The sequence below is a fragment of the Corvus hawaiiensis genome, chromosome 15 (genome assembly GCF_020740725.1).
Source record: "Corvus hawaiiensis isolate bCorHaw1 chromosome 15, bCorHaw1.pri.cur, whole genome shotgun sequence".
Taxonomy (NCBI): domain Eukaryota; kingdom Metazoa; phylum Chordata; class Aves; order Passeriformes; family Corvidae; genus Corvus; species Corvus hawaiiensis.
This window is the reverse complement of record NC_063227.1, coordinates 18,189,889-18,211,123: the sequence shown is the minus strand read 5'-3', so window position 1 is coordinate 18,211,123 and position 21,235 is coordinate 18,189,889. Positions and strand designations below refer to the sequence as shown.

At 45.1% G+C, this 21,235-nt stretch overlaps 1 protein-coding gene across 8 annotated transcripts in view; it reads right to left on the bottom strand.

Annotated features, from left to right (window-relative positions):
• The window catches only part of ANKHD1 (ankyrin repeat and KH domain containing 1), a 101,273-nt gene that overhangs the window by 3,440 nt on the left and 76,598 nt on the right, over positions 1-21,235 (bottom strand). Inside the window, exons 22-36 of one of the 8 annotated variants that reach the window (XM_048319467.1) lie at positions 20,840-21,002; positions 19,660-19,755; positions 19,246-19,362; positions 18,053-18,227; positions 17,247-17,700; positions 16,736-16,813; positions 14,458-14,604; positions 12,917-13,027; positions 11,213-11,362; positions 9,293-10,908; positions 4,247-4,441; positions 2,904-3,158; positions 1,786-1,961; positions 697-861; positions 211-257 (exon numbers count right to left, since the gene is read on the bottom strand). In XM_048319467.1, coding sequence (XP_048175424.1) covers positions 211-257; positions 697-861; positions 1,786-1,961; positions 2,904-3,158; positions 4,247-4,441; positions 9,293-10,908; positions 11,213-11,362; positions 12,917-13,027; positions 14,458-14,604; positions 16,736-16,813; positions 17,247-17,700; positions 18,053-18,227; positions 19,246-19,362; positions 19,660-19,755; positions 20,840-21,002 — 3,945 coding nt within the window. The remainder of the gene's footprint in view (positions 1-210; positions 258-696; positions 862-1,785; positions 1,962-2,903; positions 3,159-4,246; positions 4,442-9,292; positions 10,909-11,212; positions 11,363-12,916; positions 13,028-14,457; positions 14,605-16,735; positions 16,814-17,246; positions 17,701-18,052; positions 18,228-19,245; positions 19,363-19,659; positions 19,756-20,839; positions 21,003-21,235) is intronic. The other 7 variants (XM_048319468.1, XM_048319469.1, XM_048319470.1 and 4 more) reach the window with 7 other exon arrangements.

Genomic DNA, 21,235 nt, shown 5'->3' with positions numbered 1-21,235 from the left:
TGAAGTGGCTAAACTAACTGGAGAACAGAATCAGTTTGTAAAGGTAAGTCAATTTGTTCTTATACAACGGGCAATTGAGATTCCATTGTTACAGCCCACAGAAAATCGCTTAGTTAGGCACATGAAAAAAATCCCCAGGGTTCTTCAAGGTCATAAAGATTCCCAAACCAGGCTAAAAAAGGACAGACCCCCTTAAATCAGTTGACGTACTTGAGATGCATGTTTCCAATGTGAGGTGCCCAGGTGCCAGGCCAAATCTACAGCAAGAAATAAAAAGACAAATCTATTATAAAAACAAATAAAGGTTCTTTTAACAGTGTTTTACCACTGAGGGCGAGCATAAGGCTTCCCTCCAAATACAACCAGACTGTCCAAAGGCAGGAGTTCTCCAGCTCTGGCCAAGGTCTGACTGACAACCTGCAAGGATGGATACAAACCCTCTCACTTGTAACAGTCCATTACCTGGCTGAGCAGTCTTGAAATGCTGCTCGTTTTACCTGGAAGGTTTGGTACTGATAACGCCATGGATATTTTATGAACACACACACACACAGAGTAGGGAAAAGTCATGCAAACAATCTCAATCCTAGTTTCAAAGAACTGAAAAATCCAAACGTGTCACCCAGCCAAAACTGAGTATCACAGCACCAGATAAAGCCCCAGGAAAGCACAGGAGGGAAAAGGCAGCCACACTACCTGCTGAGCATCAGTACATTCTGTTGAGTTCTGGACAACTTTGATCATGGGATTCCAGGCAGGATCTGGAGTATGGAGCCCATTAAAGAGGGGCCCTCCTGGGCCATCTGCCAGTTGGGGGTGTGAGGGTATCAGAGTGCCGCCGTACATGGAGATGGGCAGGCCCTGAGGGGACAAGAGAGCACTGGTGAAGGATGTAGGGAAGGGTGGCTGTAGGAGCAGACAGGGCCAGGTCACCTCCATAGGTAATGTTCCACTAATGGCAGGAATCTCAGCACTGTGAGGGAACAGCAGGGCAGAGTATGGAACACTGACTTCAGAGTTGGAGATTCCAGCCAGCTTAGCCATGTTTCTGAACTTACACCTAGCAGAGGCTGCAGCACCCACAGAGTTTTCATATAAGCCCACAAAGCCAGGCCAGCAGCTGAACACTGTGACCTCAGTGCTCCCTCCTCTCTGCAGCTCAGGACAGCCACAGTGCACACAGGGCTGCACTGAGCCAAACACACTCTGGGTTGAAGATTTTTCTCTAATTCTTAATGGCCATCTAAAATAATTCTGCCTGTTCAGAAAGAGCAAATTACAGAGCAGTTTTTTGCAAGTAGGAGAATTCTTTTCCTGTGTGTGAATGGCTGCTGCTTTGCCATCAGATGCCAAGAGCACATGCTACGGCTCCTTCTGAATATGCTGGGAGTCCTCTCCTCCTGCCACTTCCCTAAGGAAGGTATGTGGTATTGGGGCCATGATTTGTGCTGAAAGCATTAAACAAACTTGTAATCAGCCTCAAGAGCTGAGCAAGCTTTGTGAAACATTTCCAGGCGGCTGAGCTTCAGAGAGACAAAACACTGGAGAGTGATGAAGGCCTTCAGCTGCTGACCAGAGAATATCTGCAACCTACAAACTCTGGCTTTGTTTAGATCTGCCTTCAGGCTTGGGCATCTTTTCTGGTCAGTTCTGGAAGGAAAAAAGGTTCAGGACTGGGGTGACGAGCAGTGGCAGCAGAGGCACACACAGTGTGAACAGGCAGAACAGGAGATGCAACAAAGTCAGGCCTGGATCATTTCATAAATCCAACTCTCTGTAACTTACTTTAGAAAAATCCACAAAACTATTTGGCATAGGTTGGTGGAAAATATTCGAGGGAGCCACTATTCCAGAATCATCTCTCTCCATTGGCTGATGCTGAGAAAACGTGCCCGGGTCCGACAGCTGCTGATGCATTGGGTGACTTCCCATGACAGGCTGAGACCAACCCGACAAGCCTTCTGCAAAGAGATTAAAAATGGCTGATTAAATTCATTGCAGACACTCGAGTAGAACTCAGCAGCTGCACACACCTAAGTCCACCCAAAGGCACCCTGAGAACACACAGCCACAGAGGGATCTCAGGTATCCAGACAAGGGTGGAGAAGATGGGGACTACCACAAACTGCGAGTTCCACATGTCCACTGCAAAATGCCTAAAATCCAACAGAGCTCCCAACACTACCTGTAAGCACATACAAACTTTTCTTGAAAAGACATGGCAATGCTGAGACACAAGTTAACCAAAGCGGGGAGGGCTTCACTGAAGCATGTAACAAATGCAGGACTCAAATGTTTGTATTGAAAGTTACCAATGGAAACACTCTACACCTCAAACGTTGCACCTCCTCCTTTCCACAAAATCCATCTACCAGGAAACTGAATGTAAAACTTCAGCTGTTTCAAAGTAATTCTTTGGGAACCAAGGCTGCCTGGAACAGAAGTTATCCCACACTGTTCCAAGAGTCACAAGGAAATCAGTGCAAAACCCAGCATCCACAGCTCTGTGTCCCTGAGTGCATCAGCTGCACCTCAGCTGACACTGTAAAACGTAAGTGGAAAACAAGAGAGAGACCTGGACAGAGAGAGCCAACAGTCAGGCCTGGAAACAGGCCCCTTAACAGATAGAAATTGTTTACTCTAAGCTCTGGATCATTCAGAGGACTCCATATGAGGTCTCTGCACCATTTCAGGCTCACATGTGCCCCGTGACCTGATCCAGGCCGGGCGAGCATCAGGAGGGGAAACCACAGCGTTTCCACTGACCTGTGCTCTCCCACACTGACACCAGCTCTCCCCTCAGGAGGTACTACAGGGAGTACAGACTGTGGAGCCTTACTCCTCCTCCTCTCCAGCCCTCCTTTCAAACGCAGTCCTTGCCAGGGGCTGTACAAGGCACTCACCAGACACGCTGTTCACCCCGAAGGACCAGATGCCGCTGTGGCCCACGGGAGCTGTGAAGTTGGTTCCCAAGGGCGTAGGGGTGACGGAGCCTCCCTGCCGGATTCTGGCGAGCCTCTCTGTCCCGATGGGAGGGGGCACCTTTCGATCTTGATTGGTGTTACCCGTTTTTGGCTGGCCCAAATTAGCAGGTGCAGAAGCAGCTGAGAGGGGCGAAGATGATCCTGAGGAAACTGATGGAATAGGAGATTCACCTGCTGAAAAGAGTATTTCTCTTGCTTAATTACACACAAAATAGCAAGCATAATTGCCATCCCATTTATTTCCCCAATATTATCTCAAAGCAAATGATAAAATGTTTTAAAGGCTTTTTTGGAAAGCATTCTTCAAGTCTTTCACAGAAATTCTGTCTAGGAATTATTTTAACTCTAAAATCAACATTATAACACAAATGCTTTCAGCCATCAGAATCAGGACATTCTCATGACATAGCAGTGTATCTAAATTAATTACAAGAAAGAATAAGAAACATGGAAGAGTTTCAGGAAGAGGTGAAAACATCAGCCAAAATACCATAAATATTGAAACAGCCTTGTTTTGGTATCTACCACTTCCAGCAGAAGAGAAATCAGACAGCTTCCCAAAGCCACAGATGTGACCCAAGAGCATAAAGTCCTGCCAACTTCAGAAGTGTCACTGACTCTCCTTGGGAAATCCAACTTCCTTTGAGCACTCATTTAAACATTTTGATTCTTAAACTCAGAGTGGCAATGAAGTTGCATGCAGTGACATGAAAAACCTCTTTAGCTAAGATTCTGAATCAAAGACCCATATTTTCTGTAAAGCTACTTCCATGTTCTTTCCATTAGGAGGAAAACCCACTGTTACCTTGGATGATGCTTAACGATTTTGGAACATTTTAAGTGTAATTCCAGATCCCAATTAAAAAAAAAAAAAAAAGAAAAAATAAAAAAAAAAGAAAAAAGGCAAGTATAACTTCAAACCATGGCAAACATGACATTTTCACCTAATATTGCACTCGTACTACTTAGAGGGGAATCTTTAGCTTGGTGTAATCACCTCCACTCCCCCACAGCTCCATGCCCTCTCCTCTCGAGAGCCTACAATGACTCATTTTTTTGCCCAAATGTGCCTTTAGTAATGCTACCAGAACTAGTGGCATGGGAAAAAAACCCACAAAATAGCACAGCTTGGGATTTGCACGCCATCCTCACAGCTGCTAAAAGCAATTGGAAAGCATTTTGTGCATTACTGGGTAAGTTCCCCTCAAGTTAGAAATCTACTAAAGACAATAGCTATGAATTTATAGTTAACTAAGACAGACCCATGAAGTTCCTACATGAATTTGTTGCGCTTGTCCAAGGATGTGGTGAAAAATGCTGTCTGTTAAAGCTGGGAGTCCCAACAGGCGCTGGCCCTTGAAGGTAAACCCGTGCTCCTTGTATGTTTGCTGAAAAGCCTGTCAAAGGACCTGAAGAAGAAGTTGTAGAGCTGTTGGATGGATCTAGAGAGGGTAAGCCTGAAATAAACATAAATTTGATTAAATATCTCTCTTTGGGAACCTGCTTCAAAGCACCAGAGAAAGCTAGTGCTCCAAATATAATTAAAGCATCTCATCACCTTTGGGGGCATCTGCACATGGTAAGGTCATTTTACAGGTGCACGATTCTCCCTTAGAAACCGCAGAGGCATTTCTGGAGGCTCTCTGGTTTGGCCTCAAGTTTTAACAAAAACAGCCATCCCTTTGGTCACTGAAAGAAAATGATCTTAGCAGGGAGGGCAGAGCAGGAAAGCTGGGAGTGGCCACGATCTTTGCTTATAAAAAGCCAAACAAATCCAACAGGGATACAGGGCTCTGTGAAAGTCCCAGGGGAATCCAGCACCAGGGAAGCAGTTCTCTGCAGGATGGGCTTTGCCATCCCATAGGTACCTTCATGGAGAGATCAGTCAGAGCATGCTGTGGCCACAGAGACAGGGCTGACGTGGCACAGCACCACAGGGGAGGGGGTTGCTTCCTCCAGGGACGTGTGAGAGGAAGAGAGAGAGATGAAGAAAGAGTTCAAAGTCCCACAAAAATTACTAGCAAGGGTGAATTACAGGTTTTTTTAAATAAGCCAAAGCTTTTAAGTACTTTTCCAAAACGTTGTAAAAGCTCTTATCACAAGTTATTACCTGAAAGCAGAAATGGGCATGGCCGTAAGTTCACCTGAGTTTAGGGTTTAGTTTCAAGGGCCTATTAAACAAGATTAGTTTCAAAACCATTTAAACATTTCAAAATGACCACAACCAGGACCAGCCTATATTGCTGCAGAGCGAGGTTGAAGGTTGTATCTACATACACCCCACCACCAACAGCAGTGCTGCCAGGCAGTGCCTTAGGTCAGAAACTAGAGGGGCACCTTTCAGTACCTGGATAGTTCCTGAAAGCCAGGTCGTCTCCCCCAGTATTATCAACCAAGTCAACCTGATTTACTCCTTCCAGAAGTGCCAGATCCAACCTGCTCACATGGACAGAAGTGATTTGTTGGATTTGAAGGAGGTACTTTTCTCACTAGCCCGAAGGTTAAAAAAAGAAGTCCCCCTTATAGCCAAGGAGAAACACATCTTCCCCCCCCACTGCTGGAACATGGGGTGCTCAGCCAAGGGACCCCCAGCATGGGAGGACAGTCTCCCTGGGTTTGTCACAGCACAGACTCCATGGCTCTGAGGAGGATGCCAGTGCCTGTGACTGCAGTGTGGTTGACCTGAGTTTGGCTGGTGTTGCAGCTGGGCTCCAGCACAGAGCTCTGGCACAAGCCGATGGTGGCACCTGCAGCCCAGGGCTCTCCCTGGGCATCTGCTGTGGAGCCACTGACTGGACACTGTGGCCAATCCACAAACGTGGCAGCCAAAAGGCCCCTATGGGGACCAATTCCACCATGCACCGAAACACAAACTGCCAGCTGGCTGGCAAACCACACAAGATCTCTGGTCTGCCCCAGACAGAAGGGTAACAGAGCTGCTGCCACCCAGGGGCACAGCTGGGTTCCTAAACAGAGAAAGAGGCAGGGATTGTGACAAAAGCAGCTCTCCTGCAGGAGAGCGATGCCCAGCTGTCTTTTGATGGCTCAGGAGGATGATGGGCACACAGCTTTTGGATACACAGCTTGTAAAGTGCAATGACTGGACAGTCAAGACCACTTCAGCACTGCTGGATATGCTCCATGGGCTGAAGGGAGCATGACAGCCAGAGATGCACAAATCCAGAGGAGTCAGGTCACAAAGAACACTTTTTAACATTGTCTTTCATAAAAGTGGATGAAAAGCTTAGCTCGATATTAAAAATGGCTACTCTGAACAATAACTTACCAAATCCCAAGTGCAATAACGAGCTTCCTATTTGTGTACTTACCAACAAAATCAGGTTTTCTAATACTAAAATCTTCTGCAATACCATACTCTGCAGTTACTTGGGCTATGAACTCAAACTCCTCATCGTGCTCTGAAGGCATAACTGAGCTTTTGAGAGGAGTGTATTGATCTCACACAAACTCTGCTCAAAATTCAGTCTATCACAGATGCCAGGCAGATGTTGGTTACTGCAACGTTACCCACACCTTTAGAGAAAAGGGACACAGCACTTGGTCACTCTGTTCTCCACTCATGTGCTGCTTTCTAAGCTGGCATATTTCAAGTTTGTGACCCCTTTTAAGAAGCAAGGTCTCAAACTCCTTAAAATGCAGAGCACAGAATAACAAGTAGATTTTTTTTTTTTTGTCTTCTCCACAGCCTCCCCACATGGCTGGGCTAAGCCTGCCCTCAACTGCAAACTGCCAGGACACGAGATCTAAAAATGTGAGACAAATAGGCCATTTCCAGAAGGGATCCACAGCCAGTGAGGAGATCTGCAGAGACATCTGTGCCTCAAAGGAACTGGTGAATCAGAGAAAACTCAAGCTGCAGCTGAGCTTACCCATGAGCAGGAAAAGCAGACTACCCAAACTCCACCCTGAGGTGAGAACTTGTTAAGAAAAAGACGGTTTAGTGCACAACCAAACTACATTAAATCTTCACCCAATCAATTTAGAGGTGATCCCTTAGAAATGTTGATTGGTGGAAAAATTTGCCTTGGGCCCACTGTGCAAGAGAGGCACAAATGGCAAACCTCTGCCCCCTCAGGTGTAGAATCACAGCTGAAATCAGAGGATGGGCGTCCACCTGCTCTGAGGCCGTTACCAACCCCTCTCATCACATGGAACTGCCAGGCCAGGCCCTGGCTGCTCCCTGTCCATCGTGCTGCTGCTGGCCAGAGCACGAGCAGTGACTGACCCTTCTGCCCCCTTCTCAAAATCTCACGAACCCTGTCACCAAGCCCTATGGAAACAGCCATGGAAGTCTCCAGTTCAACCCACCTCGGGGCTGAGCACAGGACAAGGTCCATTCCCCTGGGACAAGCTGGTGAATGAGAGGGGTGGACACACCACACTTAGGCTCTGAGGGAAGGCAGTAGAAGTCCTCAACCTACTGTACTCACTCATTTCCTCTCTATCACACCTTCCAAACACCCTCTTGTCTTCAAGCTCCCCTAACTCCCCTCCTCCTGGGACATTTAGGTTCTGAAACAAAGGTGATCAAAAATAGCATGAAGTAAAATGACATTAAACAAATCAACCAAGGACCTGACTAATCAGTCACCTCCTGCCAGGCACAATTTTAGCAGTACACCACCTATTCACAGTTTTTCTTCACTTTGCAATATCCTAATCAAATCCTAACTCAGAAGAAGTGTGTTCTGTCCAAATATTTTTGAACTTCACACATATCTCCCCCAAAGTCAACTGTGCGAGCTCTCCTTGGCTATCTACCTAACCTTTCTAAAGGCAGAAACAGATTTACACTGGTTTTTAAATACTTACAGTCACTTAAGGATATATAAAGTATGAAAGGATATATAAAGTAGAAATACAAGAATTTTTCCCCCATTACAAGCAGATGATCTTAACATAAGGGAACAGCAAAATTGGTGCTGTGGGAAGTCCCAGTCAGCCATGTTTGCACATGCAGGATGCCATCATCAGGGAAATCAGCAGATCCCATTTGCTGTAAGTTTCCTTCCCCAAGAATTATTTCAGCAACAGCCAACCCCAGTTTAGAGCTCTGCAGAGGAAAAGCTGAGCCATTGTCAAGTGGTTCTGGAGCCTGCTGGGGGTCTGTCAGCTCTTTATTAACAGTCTCTGATGAACAAGGTCCAGTTACTTTATCTTACACATCTGGTTCTGCTTGCTATGCTGAGACTGGACGTGGCACAGAGTTCCAGGTGTGCCCTCACTTCGCAGAGCTATACAGCCCCAATGAAGCAATTAAGAAAACTATAGTCATAGCAAACACCCCCCACTTTTGTGGTTAAAGCCAGTCAGAGAGAAGTGCTCTGGTTTGTAGAAGTCCTGCGCATTTGTCAGGCAACTGAGAGGAAAGGGAATGCTGAAGATCTTCTTTCCTTACTATCACATCTTCCAAATGCTCCCTTCTCCTTTAATCTGAAAGTTGAACTACTTGACTTGTCCCAGCCCAGCACTCAAGTCCTGAAGCTTTAGCCCAAATACCCAACACACACTGTGAGGGTCAGGATGACTCCAGAGCAAGGCTCTCCAGACACCCAGCTCCAGGGCACTCCAGTCATCATGGCAAGGACAAAGGGGTGGCACAGAATAGATCTCTTGAGGGTCCCTTCCAACCAAATGAGTGCTGTTTGCAACACAGTTTGAGCACTGAGAAGACAAAAATCCTGCAGGCAGAGCACAGCAAGGGCAGGGAGCTCAATGTGAGTGTTCCTAACCCATTCCAATAAATCCAGATGTGCTAGTACTGCTATATTGAACTTCTGAATAAACCACCCCATGCAGCAGCACATCAGTAAGCTCCACAAAGTAAGCTTATTAAAATCCCAGAGCCATATCAAGAATCAAAAGGCACAGAGAGTTCACCCTCACTGAGTCAAGCTGGAATCTCATACAATATGGAACACCTGCATGCAGTCACTGCTGCAGCTGGAACCTCCAGGGGTCCTCAGGTTTGGTGTCACCCCACACTGCGTTCCATTCCAACCCAAACCCTAAAATCGATGCTACGCTACAAACAGGTGGGAACATTCCTGTCTCACACAGAGGACAAGCAATGCAACACCTGCAATCTTCCCAACACCTGACAGCCTAGAAGAGCTGAAGAAAAAAAAATCATCAACATTTTAAAAAGCACTTGGAAAAAACAGGCCATCCTCAGTACATGAGCATTCTCCAACTGTCATTTGTTGACTACTTCTCCACCACTATGATGATCAAAGTGCAATGGCTGAAGAAATAATTTTGTCCAGTGCATGCTCTTAATGACTTACCTACAGGACTAGTTGAAACCCGTTGGGAAGGTGGCCTGAAACCAGGAGCCTTGGAGTTGTCGGGATGGACGTTTTCCACATGTCCTAGCACAGAGTTACTCAGAAAGGTAGACTGAACAGTGAAAGATGGGTCAGCTGCTGCTCGGGTAGAGAGTGGACAGTCTCCCCATGCTTGGTTAGCTGGCACCTGGTTGCTATCAAAAAGACTACTAAAGTGATTGAAGAGCGTTGCTGGCCCAAAGGCAGGAGGCAATGATTTGTTTGCTGGGTTAATGTGCATCTGAGAACCGTTCATAACGTTCATGGCTGACGAAAGCTGCACTGCAGCAGGTGGACCTTGAGAAGGTGTTAAAGGAACTTGATTCGTAACAAAAATAGACTGAGGATCTTGATGGAGGTTTGCATTTGGTACCACTGAATAGAAAGAACCTCTGGACTGCATCCTGTGAGTAACTCGAGGTGCTGGTACAGCTACTTGAGGTAAGTTACTGTTGTCCTGATTATCTGCAACAACTGACCTGGGCGATGCTAAACTTAAAGGAGCAGTTTCTGAGCTGGATGAAAAAGGCATCGACATGGAAGGGCTGATCTCAGACATGCTGGTTGGCAGTATTTCATCTTGGGCGTTGTTGAGCGGTGCGGGGCTGCTCGCTGGGCGCGTTTCGGTGCCTCCTGAGCTGCTGCTGGCTGACACACTGCAACTGCTTGCGACTGAAGCTGGTGTGCCCGTGCTTGTGGGTGGCTGCTCGGGGGTCGACACCTTCTCCTTGGGTGCTGAGACAGCCGAGAACGAGTCCGCTTTCAGGGCGGAATGCTGCGCTTGCGGAGCAGTAGATGGCAGAAACGCTGTGGGCACTTGCCCGTTGTTTGGGGGGGCAGAGGAAGCTGAGGGCAGAGTGCTACAGGTGCTCGTCACAGTTGAGATGGCTGTTGCTGCAGCGCTCGTCTTGGGGACGCAGGCAAAGAGCTGCTTCCTGACCGAGGAGGGAGTCCGGTTACTGGTCACGCACAGCGGCTGGGTGGAAGCAGGTACAGACGAGACGGTAACGGGACAACTGGACGTTGTTAATCCAGGAGACTCCGTCTGCAAAACGTTTCCATTCTGACTACCTACACGACTCGAACTATTATGCTTTGGAGAGCTGTTTGTGCTGCCAGGGTTAACTGGTCTCACCGGGAATGGTCCCCAAGTGTTCGGTGAAGGTGAAAAGGTTCCTCCAAATTGGGCCATAGGTAAGCGAGGGTGCCGGATCTGTTGCATAGTTTGGGCAGCCAGCAAGGCAAAATGAGGGTGAGAATAAGCGAGAGGAAGAGACACCGGAAAAGATGAGCGCACGTTCGCTGGGACATTCTTGTTTAGTTTGTTAGGAGGCTGGAAAGTAGATAGTGTTGATGACTGCGATGTGACCAGGGGCGGTGCTCCGAGAGGAAACGAGTTCTTGTTGGAAGCAGTCGCAGTGCTGACTCCAGATGAGAAGTTTGCATGGATTGATTTGGTACTCGAAGCAGGTGTTCTTATATGAGTTTTAGGAATCAAGTCTTCCAGTTCCTTGGCAGGATCTTGAATAAGGGCATTGATGAGTTGCACTGCGTATCGCGTGGACTCTGTACCGCCCCTAGATTAAACACAAACAGATTTATCTTTTGCTAAAGGAAACCTCACTTCGCGCAACGTTCCGTAGCCTCAATCTTACACTGATCTGTAAGTCTACTGTAAGTTCAGTGCAGCAAGTTATTCCTTGACTTCTGTGTATCTTAAGGATTATTTCTGAAGTCGACTGTCAGCATATCTTGGCAGCAGGAATGTATGTTCTATTCTAGAACAAAGAAGCTAAATAGATCCTGCCGTAGAAAGCAAACAAACTCTTCAATAAATGACACTGTGGACTAACTCAAGACTTTCATTTTGAGATACTGTACCTTATAGTGATCATTCTCTCTCCATTCTTATCTTTTTGCTTATCAACATCAATGTGGGCACCAGTGACATCTTGAATTGCTGTGATGTTGCACCCACCTCTTCCCATTATTCTAGATACGACAGAAGCTGGGACTGATAATTTCTTTGACCTATATCACAAAGATCAGAAATCTGTGAAATGCATTCAGACTTCAAAGACAGACAAAACCCCTTTACTGTCTAACAGTGGCTGAAGTAATATTCTTAAGGGCAGTAAGTGGTTTTCTGCTGATCCTTTTTTCACGCTTTGGAGCCCCTTTTAAAGTCCCCCACTCAAATTACTCATCATCCTCAGTACCTGACAAGGATTCTCCATTAGCATTTATTCCACCACTATTGTAACACAACTATATGAGCCTCACACTACTTCAGAACCACTTTTGGATTTTATTTTATCTTGGGTACCTCTCCAAAGTGAGACAAATCCTTAGCTTATCAACCTGAATTTGCATAAGCAGTGCTGCTTCTAACATAAAAACCCATGGCTTAGCTACTTTGACTGTTTATAGCAAGGAGAAGGTGGCTTTCCAGTGTTTTCCCAGTGATCAGCTCTGTAATATCACCTGCATCCACAACCTTTTAGTATCCACCTCCTTCAGACCTCAAGATCTGGAAGTGCAGTGTCACCGATAAACAACGGTGGGTGAAAGCAGGTGAAGGTGTGCAGTGCTGAGATTTAGGGAGCTGCTGGAAGCCCCTGTGATGGCAACCTGAACTTGCAGGAGCAGGCTCACTGTCAGGCCACAACACTGTCACCGAAGTCAGTCAGTTCAGGGTTTTCCTGATTCACATGGTACTGGTGGGTCAGAGCAAGCACACAGTATTGGGAAGTGTCTGAACACAAGCTCTGTTTGCAGACAGACCTCAGCCAAGGTCTCTGGGCCACCACTGTCCCCAGACTTTAAGGTGTGTTGGACTTCTTGCACCCAAAGCTGCTTTGAGGGTTGCTACGGATGTGCACTGGCTCAATGCTGAACAGTCACAGGGAATTCAAAGGGATTGGAGAAACCACTGCAGTCCCAGGTGCAGGTGCCTCTGAATGTGGTACAGATCCCCACCACCCGCTGGAAAAGCTGCCAGCTTCACCCAGCTATTCCAGTCTTGGAAACTAGTAAGTAACTTGATCCTCAGGGAATTGTTTGTCACTTAACAGGACTTCGAGGAAGCCTATTTTATTTTAAACATCTAAACACGTGGAAATGTTTGAAAGCAACAGAACAGCTTATGTTGCTTTCACCAAGGTGTTTTTTCTTTCCTCCATTCCAGCCAGGACAGCACACTACAACCCTTCCCATCCCCAGAACCCCCAGTGCATGCGCCCAGCTCTATCCTAAGGCTGTTTCATGCTTTGGGTTTCTTTCCCCACCTCCACTTCCAAGGCTCCCCTCTCAAGACAAACATCACAGTCACTCCCTCCCCAAACCAGAGCTCTATCATCACCTAAGTTTCAAGAACACCTGTATTGCTCACAGGCTCCTGACTGTACCTTGGTCTGCTTCCACCTCAGCCCACTGGGGACCTCTGGCAACCACTCAAAGAGGCATTTCTCTTCCAGGAGAGCCCACCCCAGTGCCCAATGCCCTCCCACCCATCATCCACAGCCACTTCCCTCCCTCCCTCCCAAGGCTGATGGTTTTGACCTAGAAAAGTGTCTCAAAAAGTACCTTTTTGCTCCGGAACAGCAGCGCCCTCCTCTCTGCAGCTGAAATTGCTCAATTGGTGTTGGCTGCAGAGTGTTGCTGGGGGGAGGGTCTTTCAAAACTCTGCCCACTTGCCTGTCAGGGGCAGAAGGGATGTTTGCATTGGTTACTTTGATAGACATCCCTTCTAGCTGGGGGTCACTCACAGGGAGAGGGAAGAAGAATTCTTGTTGACACCAGGAGAGACTTTAGTAGAGGGAGGGCACTGCACCCGCGCATCTACGGTCACCAACAACGCTCTTTGGCAGGACACACTTCCATCAGTCAGGGCACAGCAAACACCAGTGCAGAAGGCTGTATGGAATATTCCTTATGGCACAGGGCCTGATTCCTCAGGAAAGTGGATAGGGCAGGTTCTGGATGCCATGTCTAGAACACTGCCACGACCAACACAAGAGCAGACAACACCCACGCGAACATTTGGGCTGAGCCAAAGAGACTCGAGAGCCCCTGGAGAGCAGGAGCAGCCCCAGGTCAGAGGGCGGTCAGGGCTGTCTGAGGGGTTCCTGCCTGCACCACTCCCCAGCTGGGGGCCAGGCTGCCACCACACACCCAACAAGGCCACGTCACTGTGGAGAGCCCATTGGTGACCACATCAAAAGGCAGAGATCAAACCAACTCTAAGGGGTCAAATACATAAATTTTCATATTAAACTGCCTTTTAAACCTTTATTAAGAACAGTCTGTGGCTTCCACTAATCCAAATGCACTAAGCCCTCTGTACAATTATGTTCTTTGCACATAGCCTAAAATACTCCAAAAAGAACACATCTGGTCATTGCCACTGCAGAACACAAAAGCAGGAGGGCTTCCTAAGTGCACCCAAAGCATCTGACACCGGTATGTTTGTGCTGTATTTGTTTTTGATAAAGAGAACAAAAAAAGCAAAGCCAGACAATCACTCTAGTTAGAATCAGTAGACAACACAAAGGTTACAGAAGAGATACTGGGGTGTTAATGGCCATACACCAAAACCAAACAAATTTTCAAAGGAAAAGACTGCTTTACAGTAAATCTTTAAATCTAACTGTATATCTCTAAGCACTCACTTTAAGGTGACACAATTTTCCACTGAATCAGTGATCAAGGTCACTGGCCAAAGCACAATGAATTTTGGCCCTGAAGGGATCATTCACCTCTCATCTACTCACATCCATTCTGCCCTTAGTTCATGGGCAATCATCTGCCGTAGGGCTTTTCACTCCCTCTGCTCCCTTCTCCTTTTATCTCGTCCCCACATCCTTTACTCCACTAAAATCACAGGTTTGCTTTATTTTCCCATGCCAAATACGATGTTTACGTCATGTTCACATTAAGTTAGTGAGGAGCTACTACAAATTAGGGCTGCAGTTGGTTTCCCCAGCACTGCCAGAGAAAGTGGGGTAGGATTTTCTTGTAAGTTAATTCTTCAGTTATATAATCTTGCTGGACATTCTGTATTTGAGAATAATTTACAAGCTAAAAAGCTCACAGACAGTTTTAAAACATAGTATTAAAGTCTTTACCTTCTAACCACTTCTTTCCAGCCTTCTTCTCTTTTCTGGCCTCTTTTTGGACTGGTCAGATTCAGCTTTACATTTGGAGAGGTCAGAGGCAGGGAAACAGCCTTGTAAGTAGTCGACAAAGAATTCGAGTGACCTTCACCATCAAGTCTGGGAACAGAAATGTGCTGATTACAAATTACAGAATAAAATGTCAGCATACAGTTTACATTCCTGCAGCTTAAAACTAATAGCATGAACTGTTTCCATTCTTATTTTCTACCATGAGCAACTGTTGGGTGACTTTGGGGAGGGTTTTGTTTTTTACCTTTTAGTCCGGTCTATACCCTTCCTTCAGAAAGCAGAGTGTTAAACTGAATGAAGTAATATCAGAAGCACTAAGGACATCAGTATAAAACAGTTTTAATAGGTGGTACACAGCCACTTGGGCATCTCCTGATTATGTGTCTATAATGTGTTCTCCCTTCTTAAATAGCTTTTTAAGAACAGGTACTTTGGTAATAGTGTCTCTTTCTTATTAAATACTTGAAAATGCCTGGGTTTTAGCTCTGTCACAGATTCCTATAAAGTGGCTCTAGCCCTCACCCCCCACTTTATGAACAGGTAACTGAGACACAGGTATTTGAGCATAATGGTATATTTATGTTGCAGCAGCATCATTTGGAAGCAGGTGCCAGATATTGTTACCTGTGCTAATACTGCTCCAGCAATCATATATTGATATATAAAGTCTGGGTGAGAGAGAAAAAGAGGGAGAGCGAGCAGACAATCTCTTGATGGCCTAACTGGTCTGTATGGAGGTGGAAACAGCAGCACTGGGAGCTCACAAGTTCCTCTGCAGCACTGAAACAGGCAGCAGTCTTCACCAGTCACTGACAACGTGGCCTTGTGTGATTCCACCAGCAAATTACAGCATGGCTCAAAAATGTAGAGGCCCTCCTGCTTCAGCTCTCTTGGTAAGCAGCACTCCTCTATTATATTCAAGTTTTTATTCATCCACTTTATTCCCCATTCTTTACAGCATTTATGTTTGCTGTGTCTTCTCACAGGCAGACTGTTTATACTACATTTCATACAAACTTCAGAGATGTCACCACATCTCAGTAACCCAAGCATGGGGATTACATGAAAAGCAAAGATTAAACAATAAGGTTTTTAAGATGGCAGCATTTTCTCTCTTTAGCTTAGTAAGTTCTAGCTCTCTGATAATACACCTAGCCAAGGCATCTGCAAGTTCTCTGGAGAACTTGTCCTCAGGTAACTGTAAGAATGAGGCAAAGAAAACAAGAAAATGCATATGAAAGAAAAGAAAAAAGTCCACCGGAGAATATAAATTCCAGAGTAGAATTAAAACTTTTGCCTGCTTTATCTGAAAACAGCTAGGTATTTTTCAGAAGAGCATCATTATGCAGTCTGAGTTGCAGTTTCAATTACAGCATCATTGTCATCAGCATGTCTGTGACTAAAGAGGAATTCAGAAAGAGCAAACTTAGCAATAATTTTCAGACAAAGTCTGCCTAGTGCACAGGCCAGAGAAGCCACCTGCAGAAGTTCATAAATATACCAGCCCCATTTTGATGTTTACATACTGTCTTGCTTCCTCAGTGTACTTTATCTAACAGAAGAACCACCTCTAACAAGGAGTCAGAAGGATGAATTTAGCTTGTCCTGCTGCAGGGAACTGCACAGGACCCCAAGGCTCTTGCAGCAAACCTTGGATGAAAGGTCCAAGGCAGAAACAATTTATGTTTGTAGAACAGAACAGAGACCAATTCCAATTTCTAATGCTCCTAAGTGGGAGCCCAAAACACACACCCTCTAATCACAAGGGCTGATGAATCCATTCATTCTGCATCTAACTTGAATGTGGGGAAAAATAGGAAAAAGAAAAAATCCTAACTCTCCTTCCACTCCCAGACAAGCATCTCAATCAGTCTGACAACAGCCCTGCCTCATTGCCCTTCTTAATGCCACAACGTCTTGTGTTCTTATTGAAGCTGGCCTCTCAGTCAGCCCAGTGTCCTGCAGATCAACCTCCATGCCCTCTCCTGCCAGTGCAGAAAATGGAAAGAGAAAACAAAACTATGGGGGATCAGAATTGTACTACTTAGATGTAAAAACAAGCAAAGACTACAGACCCACATGGGATCTAAGCTTTCTGATTCAGACCAGTTCAGAAAGTGGTGTTGTAAAAGTTATCAGCACATTCCCAGGCAATTGAATGACCTTTTGAACCATTCATGTGGCCCCTGTACATTCTCTGAGTTCTTCTGACTCTCACCTCTGGCTTGACAGGGTTATATCAAACTGGCCATCAACCTGGCAGGTGAAATGCTCGGAGTCATCAACTTCTTCTCTCCTTAAAAGAAAGAGATTGCAAGTCAAATGAGTTAATGATGAAACCATGAAATAATCAAAAGGTAACAAGACCACTTCTGTACGTGGATGATAAGTAAAGCTGGCACTTCCTTATTAAATTCTCAGCATATTCCCTTTAAGATCTATTCTAACAAAGCTGACAATGCAACATGGATGCTTAAAAAGTGCAAAGAGAAAAGGCCATTTTGCTCAAGTAGTATTAAAAACTAGCCAACAATGCCAAAAAATCTTCTTCTTACAAGATTTTAAAGAGGTTATGTTCAACAAATTTAACACAGCTAGGCAAATAAAGCAGCCTCAGTCTCTCTAGGCTCTGGGAGTGTACAGTTGGTGTAGAGCTTAAGCTACAGAAAATTTACACTGGCATAGGTGGAACCTTGTAAAACAACAGGGAAGCAACAGGGCAGTCTCACCTCGTTGGTGTTTTGGAAGCCGAGGTGCTGTTTTTTTCTTCCTGAGAGGGGATGAGCAGTGAGGCATAGCGCCGCTCCGAGGAGTTCGTATCCATTGTGAAGTTCAGCTCTTGGCTTTTCCCTCCACTGCTGCTTTCACTATTGCAATCTGTGCTATCCAAGTTATCTGAATCACTGTTCCCACTCGCACCACCACCTCTTGGCTCTCCATTTATTTTATTTTTATCTGCTTTTTGCTGTGCTAGAGATATATGCTGATCTGGCAAAATTATCTGCATATTCTGAGGAGTCTCTTTTGTTTTATTTTTCTTATTTTTTCTATTTGTGCTGGGGGTAGTCACCACATTAGCTCTCTTTTTCCCGAAGGCATTTGTGAATGTAGTTGAAGTTGCAGAAATTCCAATTGTAGTTGTAGTAGTTGCACTTGGAGGCTCTATAGGAACTTCTTGCTCCACTGAAAGAAAAGCAGTTTACATACAATCAGAACCCACAAAACAGAGAAATCAGTGCCCTCACTGAACACACTACAGCTGAAGTTATGCTCCTTGCTGAGCTGTCAGACTACTTGCACCACATTCAGCTGTAAATCCTCCAAGAGTGAAAGACTTTTGTGAACGAAGGAGGGGGTGAAAAAATGAGCAAAGGAGTTTTGCCAGGAGCTCTGACTATGGAGGGAAAAACCAGGGCAGCAGCCATGCAACACTGTCAAATAGGAGAGACCAGCTTTCCAACAGATTCCTTTACCTTGATGGTCAGAAGGCGGCACCCCCACAACTGCATTGTTCATAGAAACAGTTGCTCTTTACCTTCATCATCGTTTTCTTCTTCATCGTCATCTTCTTGCAGTTCCAGAGTTTCCTTAGGCTTGTTTTCTTCATCTTCTTCTTGTTTTCTTTTTTGTTCCTCTTTCTTCTTCTTTCTCTTTTCCTTTCTTTTCTCCCTTTTGGCTGCAAGAGCTTGTTTTCTGCTCTCCTCTCTTGACTGTGTAGGAGAAAAGAATCCATATTTAAACATTTTCACACAGACTAAATGATACTTATTATTCAGATCTTCTCTCGAAGTCTGGGGGGAAGGAGAAAGGAGAGCACAATGAACGAGAATGACTTCGGCACATACTGAATCATCACACAGAAACTGGGCAGACCTTATGCAACAACAGGACTAGCTGGTCCCAAAACTTCTAAGGAAGATAACAAAGTAACAGCCAAAATAGAAGTACTAAAAAAATACAGTTTTACTGAAAAACCAGAAAAATCTCTCATCCTCTCAGTCCTTTCTCAAACAAACATTTAATAAGCTCAGTGATATTTCTGGTGTGATGTATACATCTTTGATTCAAAAGTCAGTACTCAAAAGAGTATTTAATATAATATGGCTTTAATTTTAACCATTTAAAAAAATATTTATGGAATCAGTCATCTGCTGCATTGTTTGTGCACAGCAGCTGATGTGTGTTTAACAAGTCCACAACCTGGAAAATTTAATAAACTAATGTGGAACATGTCAAAAACTGTAAGAACCTCATTTACGAGAGCCCACTCAAGAGTGTGGTACTCCAGAACAATTTACAGTATTCTCAGCAAAGGGAGAAGGGGATTTTCTCCACTACCTGCTCAACTCCCCTGAGCAGAAGTCCATAAAATGCTTATGGACTATGATTTACACACATAGAAACACACCATGTACCACACCATGAGACTGGAGACCTCCCTTACTCACACGTCCTCTGTGATGAGGTGACCCCAGAGAACTACTGCCTAAGGGAACTATTGGTAAGTCCAAGCTTTCCTAGAAAGGACAATGAAGTGGCTGAAGCAGAAGTCAGTTTTAATTCGTCACCTTCGTGACATGCCTCACTTGTGTGATAGATTAGGGGAAGGAACGCACACATACAGTCCAAGCATGAAGACTGACTGCCCCAAGAAGCACCAAAGGAAATTCAGCCTAGAGATTCACACACAGTTCAAACACTGCTGCACAACAGCAATGCTCTACTCACCTTTTCCAGGTCTAGCTCCTTCAGCAGTATAGTTGCATTTTTATTGGCTTCTGCAGCCTGCTGGTCTTTAGCTTTCACAATTGTCTCCACACACTGGTGACACTTTTTCAACAGGTCCTGAAATGCAAGCTTGTCTTACTACCACAGTAATAAACAACAACTGAGGAGTGAGGCTTGCTCTACAAACATGAGATTAGCTCCTCTCCATTCATAAACATACAAACTATTCCACAGAATAGGATCTAAATGTTGATTTCCCTTTTAAGTGCTGTATTAAAAAGGAGACATGCACCAATCTCCAAATCAGACATATATGAGCAAACGTGTACGTTCAGTTTTCGAATACTTAAGAATTTCCCATGGATATTTTTTCTGGAAATTCAGGCCAGGGTCTTCTCCCCAGGTCCAACTCACCTTGTCCGTGATGGTCGCTATGTAGCGCATGCACTCAATGTCTGAAGGAAACTGGTTAACTTCTTTCACCAGGAACTGAACTACTTTCACATGCCCCTAGAACAGCAAAGAAAATTCCAATCTTTTGTATATAATTGTCAACATTCATCATCAAAATACAGGCGATATCTCTTAGCTCAATGCAAGGACTGAAAATAAGCAAGAACATTTCTGGTAAGCTGCTGTTTGGCTTGCTCAGTGCTGACAGCACAGCCACTGCTCTGCTTCAAGGTAGCAAAGCCACCAACAAGCTCTTCCACAAGTTATTTTTTATTTTAAAATACAAGGACAAGAGGCAGATCTTCATGGTTTTAGTAGCAGCCAAGACATGAGACAACCCTCTTTAGACACCATCTGTCACCCAGTCACTCTCCTGCCACTCACCCCATGGAGCTAACTTAGATTGTTCAATTACAAGCTAAGTCAGCTCAGGGAACTGAGCCACCTGAATGTTATCCTGGCAAGCACATTCCTCTGCTGCCACTGTGCAACCACACAAAGCACCCAACTGCTGCTTCTGAAGTTGGGTGAAAGCCAGGCAGTGAGAAAGCAGGGGCAAGCTCAGCACTGTTGTTTGTCAGAAAAGCTGCACACTTATTTGCCATTTTGTTAAAGGCAAAGCAGCTACAGTTAATAAATTCCTCTGCCACAGCTATGCTCCTTGCATCCAACACCACAACTGATGGAACCATCACAAAGCAATGTTCTTCCTGCCAAGAAGAAAAGGCAGTGGGTGACAAAAGAGCCAACTACACAGTGTCCCATCACAACAGATTAGGAACAGAACAAGAGAAGCACAAAGGAATCAGGACAGCTTATTGCAGAGTGGCATTGTGTTCATCTCAAAAGCAGGATTGAAATGAACAGTACAGACTGCAGAAATATGGAAACCTCAAACAGTCAAAGTTTTTGCACAGTGTACAACCGGAAATTATAAAGCTAACATCATGTATGGAAGAAAGTTCTTCAAGCCTCAGAAACTGGATCTGTGTGAAGTACAGTAATTATGACTTTGAAGCAGATATTTTATCCAAGTAGTAATTTTGCCACATTATATTTGATTCTTCCAAAACCAAGCATTCAGATTCAAGACCAAACGAGAGGCACTGTTTTGAAAACATAAAAGAACTTGGTCTCCTACCTTGCGAAATGCTGACATAAGAGGGGTAATTTTCCGATTATCTGCAGCATCCACATCTGCTCCTGCTTGTACAAGCAGCTGGACCACGTCGTAGTGCCCACCATTAGCTGCCAGCCACAGTGGGGTGTTTCCTTTCTTGTTCCGAACATCAATGTGTGCCCCTCTGAAAACACAAACCGAGTGAAATGGGATGAGTAAAGGTGGAAGTCAGAGAGCAAGACCACAAAACATCAGAGTGCAACTGGATATAGAACTTTAATAACTGAAATATAGTGGCAAGATATGAGAAATTCTGTCCCTGAAATTTGCTGTTTCATTTGCAGGGAGTGACATGGGGATTATTTAAACCTCCTTGACAGAAATGAACATTCATTTCATGTCACCTACTGCACCAGA